A 4872-nucleotide genomic window follows, 5' to 3' on the forward strand; every position below is an offset into this window, starting at 1 on the left:
TTCTAAAGGATTTTTTCTGATTTTGTAAATTTTAGGAAAATAATTTGGCATTTTAGATTGACATGTAACACATTATAATTTTTTCCATAATAATGAGAAATAGACTTCTAGTGAGCATTTTTGTAGGAACATTGTCAGGAGCCATTATCAGGAACATATTATTGACATGATATAGGAGTAGCTGTATAGGAATTCAGGATCCACAATCCTAAATACTTGATGATTATGTTTGAGTACTTCATTCTTAGGTTTGAATATGTTGGTGCCTGGTGCTTTGGGAAATTGACTTTAAGCAAAATAGTTACACCAATGATTGATAACATATTAATTTGCTTCAGTCTTTAATAAAGTAACTCATTTAAAGGAGTTTTAATAATAGATACTTTATTGGATAAATTTTAGTTATTCTAAATGCCTACAATTTTTAAACTAATTTTTATATTATCAATTCAGGTTTTTAATTGGTACTTTTATCCCATTAGTAACATTGCTATTCTTAGTTTTCATAATTTTATAATGCTTATTTTATCTGTTTAACAGTTATTATGGTATAGGTTTTTTTTTTTAGTTGATGAAAATGTCTAAATTTTATATCCTTGTTTTGTTTTTAAATAAGAAATGGAAACACTTTCGGTTTTCAGAAGTTATGAACCTGGTGAACCAAACTGTAGAATTTATGTAAAGAATTTAGCTAAACATGTTCAAGAAAAGGTAAGTTGAAATTTATAAATAAATTTTTTTATGTTTTGCTTTTTGTTTTTACTAGACCTCCTTATTTGTCTTTTTTTGTTGTTGTTGAAATTCTAGGACCTTAAATTTATTTTTGGAAGATATGTTGACTTTTCATCAGAAACAGAACGGATAATGTAAGTGGCAGTCATATTCTCAAATTATGTTTTGTTTTTATCTGTTACAGAGTAACCCTTTTTTATCCCAACATTTTTTCTTTAGAGATAAAAATTATATGAAGAAATTACTGTTATGTATTGTGTAAACTTTTAGATGTCTAGATCAGGAATCAGCAACCTTCTTTGTAAATGGAAAGATAGTAAAAATTCAATACTTTTATTTATTGCAGTCCATATAATATCTGTTTCAACAACCCAATTCTGTCTTTGTAGAATGAAAGCAGCGATAAACAAAACATAAACAAATATCAATGGCTGAGTTCTAGTAAAACTCTTTACAGAAACAGGCCTCATAAATTCCAGCCTCAATCTGCAGCTCTAGAGCAGTGGTTCTCAAACTTTAACGTGCATAAAAATCACCTGAAGATCTTAGTAAAACAGTTTTGTGAGTCCATCCCCAGAGAGTCTGTTTTTCTGGGTTGAGGTATGGACCATAAATTTTTATTTCTGAAAGGCTCATATATGATACCAAATCTGCAGATCCAAAGACTACACTTTGAAAACTACTGTTTTAATATCTGATCCAGTAATCTATGGCAGTCAAGCAAAATTTTTTAGATTCTTACCCTGGCAGTAACTTCTTTTAATTGGACTGCATTAGGCAAGGCTCCCAATTTTGTGAGAGTGGAAGAGAGAGAGACGATTTGTAAATGATATAAAAGCTAATGTTTAGAGAAATTTCTTTGAAATTTCATAATTATTTAGCTCCAAAATATGTAAGACCCTGGGCCATATAAATTAGAAGTAGGGATAACTAGTAAAGGTAAGGAGAGAGACTTGAGTTGAGATAAAATGGGAGTGACTTTAACTAGCTAATTGTATTTTAATCATCTTATGAAACCAGTACTTTTAAAGGCTTATCTGGCCTATGTACCTTTTTAGATAGCATGTCTAAAATGTCTTAAAATTCTCCATTTTACTCCTTTGTGGCAGATATCTCTTTTTATCAGGATATCAAATGTTTCTTTTGCTGGCCATGGAAAACACTGGTGGTCCATTTTCATGTTGCTGCCTTTGAGTCATGATTATAAGGAAAAGAAAAAATTATCTACATATGAAAAAATTTTATGTATATAAATACATATATGTGTATGTGTATACATTCTTTCTATTTCTAGTATTGCCTGCAATTAGAATTTGATGGGAAAAAATAATTATATATTGAGAAAGCTGTACTGTACATGACAAAATGATAAATTAATAATTGTTTCCCATGGGACTAGCCATGTGAATTTTTTTAAAAAATTGCTGAATTTTTTAATGCTTTACATACTTTAGCTAGTCCTATATAGACTATCTAAATGGTAGGCAGTGCTTATAAATTACAGTCTTATTTTTCTGAAGAGTTTTAAATATAATTTTTTATCAAAAATGTTGAAAAATAATATACTATGGAATAACAGAACACTATACTTGGAATAAAGAAATCTGATTTGTGTTTTTGTGTCTAACTTTAGCTATCTGTCTGACCCTGAAATGACTTTCTTTGTAGGCATCACTTATAAAATAATGGTTTTGACTAGATGATCAATAAGTCCCTTCTTACTCAAATTCTGCGTTACTTTTTAGTGGTCCTTGTCTGACCTTCTATTTTTGGTTTTATAGTTCTTTTTATCACTTGAGTAGATAGTATTGAATTTGCTGCATGAAATTTTTTAAAAATAGAGATCTGAAATAAAAACATAAGAAATTTGCTTTTATAGCTGCTAGTAATATAATTTTTAAATCACATAAATACATGTAAAATAGCTAAAAAAAGATATAAGCACATCATCAAATTTACTTTACATACTTATAGGATCCATTTTAGACCAAATATAAAATAAAATTTTAGAAAGCTCTGAGTAATCACTGTGCTAATTAGATTGTATAGTCATTTTTTTTTTTTTTTGCTCTGAAATGGCAAAATTTAAAATTTTCATCACATTTCCATTCATTTCATCAAATTGCTTGGCAATCTTTGAAGCAAAACCACTCTTCCTTGACTTCTAGGTTTGATATACGCTTGATGAAAGAAGGTCGCATGAAAGGACAAGCTTTCGTTGGACTTCCAAATGAAAAAGCAGCAGCAAAAGCCTTAAAGGAAGCTAATGGATATGTTCTTTTTGGAAAACCTATGGTGGTTGTATCCTTTATATCAGTCTGTTCCAAAGATTATGTAGTTTTTTGGGGTAGGGTATAATTGAAACTAATTTTTATTATCCTTTAGAAATCTCAACAACTGGAATTATAACTTGACATACTCAATTACAGACATACTTAGCTAAGTCAGATGAGTGTTATTCAGATTTTTATTGGGAGATAAAGGAACCTCAGCAGCATGTGGTTATTAAAATTAAGCCAAGTCTAAACATAGCACAAAATTACATACTCATGCTACACCTGAGACTACAGTATCCAGAAATACATTTGAGGCCATTGAAAAAGGATATGGTTCATTGTAGCTTTATTATTTTATATTTTATTGTAATTCATATTTGTATTTGAGAGTTTCCATAACCAAAATATATCATTGATTAACCATTCTGCTTTTAGTAGTTAATGCAATTTGCAAACTAGATAGCAGGATAGATGACAAGAGTGAAGGTCTAAGTGTAAAAAATATTTACTGTAAAGAAAAGGTAAATTTTTAATTTCTCCTCCAAATCCTGGATAGTAGATAGGAGGCACTTGGAAAAATATTTGACATGTGTCTGAGAGTAGGAAGATAAATATGAAAGATAAATTAAAAATGGTACTCCTGCCCAACATTAGAAAGGTCTTGATAATTACTTACAAAAGATTACTTTCATGTTTGTGAAGGAAACCTTAATTTTTAAATATTAGCAGTTTGCTCGATCTGCTAGACCAAAACAAGATTCTAAAGAAGGAAAAAGAAAGTGTTAAAAATTAGTAAGGTAAGTGCGGATATAAATTAATAAAAGGATGCAACTTTTTTTGAGATAATATTAAGGAATAGAGTAGTAATTCAGATATCTCTTAAGGTTTTTAAAGACTCAATGGGATCCATCCATCCATCTACCCATCTCTGTCTCTAACTATGCAGTTAATTCCCATTAAACTTCAAAATTATAACTACAGAATAAACCCATTTGTATGTAAAAGTTAAGTTTAGAGAATTAATTTTATAAGGGGAATGTATTTGTCCTTACTTATTCTGCCTAGTAAAACAGTGATTCTTAAACTTTGACATATATTATCAACAGGAAGGCTTGATAAAACAGATGGCTAGACTACCTCCTCCCGCCCCTGACCCAGAGTTTCTGACTCATTAGGTCTGGGATCCGGGCCTCGGGTAACTAGCCCTTCCAGTTTTCCTGTGACTGACCATTTTTCCAGGATACCTGACTTTTAGTGCTGAAATTGGGAAACTGTTTACCAAAGACAAATTGGTGACCTTTGGTGGGGCCTGAGAATTTGCATTACTGATTACTAATTGCTCACTTAAAAAGAAATACATAGGTGGTGGGTGGGTGGGTGGGTGGGTGGAGTGTGTGTGTGTGTGTGTGTGTGTGGAATGAAATCTTTTGTCTTTCAAATATGTAATTTTAATTCATATGTAAGTAATTTAAAAATGGTAGAATTAAGCTCTTTAAACTTTAAAGTTTGTATTACATTGATTTAAGAAAGATGAGTAGAAATATATTTGTTTTTTTATTTTATTTTAAATCTGCCTTTGTAAACTAGAAAAAAAAATGGGTCAAATTACCAGTGTGTTAAACTGAAAAAATTATATAACTAAGAGAAAATTTGTTTAATGTTTATTCCTTTTGTAGAGACACTGTGAATATTTGAATTTTGTTTTAAAGTGTCTATATTGGAGTAGTCAGAAGTCTTACAAATACCTGAGTGGAACAGTTAACAAAAAATACTTTCAATTGTGTGTTTTTAAAAAATCATTTATTTGTAAATTTAATGTGAAAAATAAGAAAAAATTAAACTACATTCTGCTGTTCTTCTTTAG

General features: G+C 29.9%; 1 protein-coding gene across 6 annotated transcripts in view; it reads left to right on the forward strand.

Moving 5' to 3' along the window:
• The window catches only part of RNPC3 (RNA binding region (RNP1, RRM) containing 3), a 36244-nt gene that overhangs the window by 16681 nt on the left and 14691 nt on the right, over positions 1 to 4872 (forward strand). For all 6 annotated transcript variants that reach the window (XR_005654250.1, XR_005654252.1, XR_005654251.1 and 3 more), the window contains exons 11-14: positions 617 to 711; positions 808 to 866; positions 2901 to 3033; positions 3735 to 3805. Coding sequence is in view for 3 of the 6 variants with exons in the window: in XM_039869600.1 (XP_039725534.1) it covers positions 617 to 711; positions 808 to 866; positions 2901 to 3033; positions 3735 to 3794 (347 nt within the window). In the remaining 3 variants the exon portion in view is untranslated. The remainder of the gene's footprint in view (positions 1 to 616; positions 712 to 807; positions 867 to 2900; positions 3034 to 3734; positions 3806 to 4872) is intronic.

This window comes from Pteropus medius, unplaced genomic scaffold (assembly GCF_902729225.1).
Source record: "Pteropus medius unplaced genomic scaffold, Ma_sr-lr_union100, whole genome shotgun sequence".
In the NCBI taxonomy this organism is placed as follows: Eukaryota; Metazoa; Chordata; class Mammalia; order Chiroptera; family Pteropodidae; genus Pteropus; species Pteropus medius.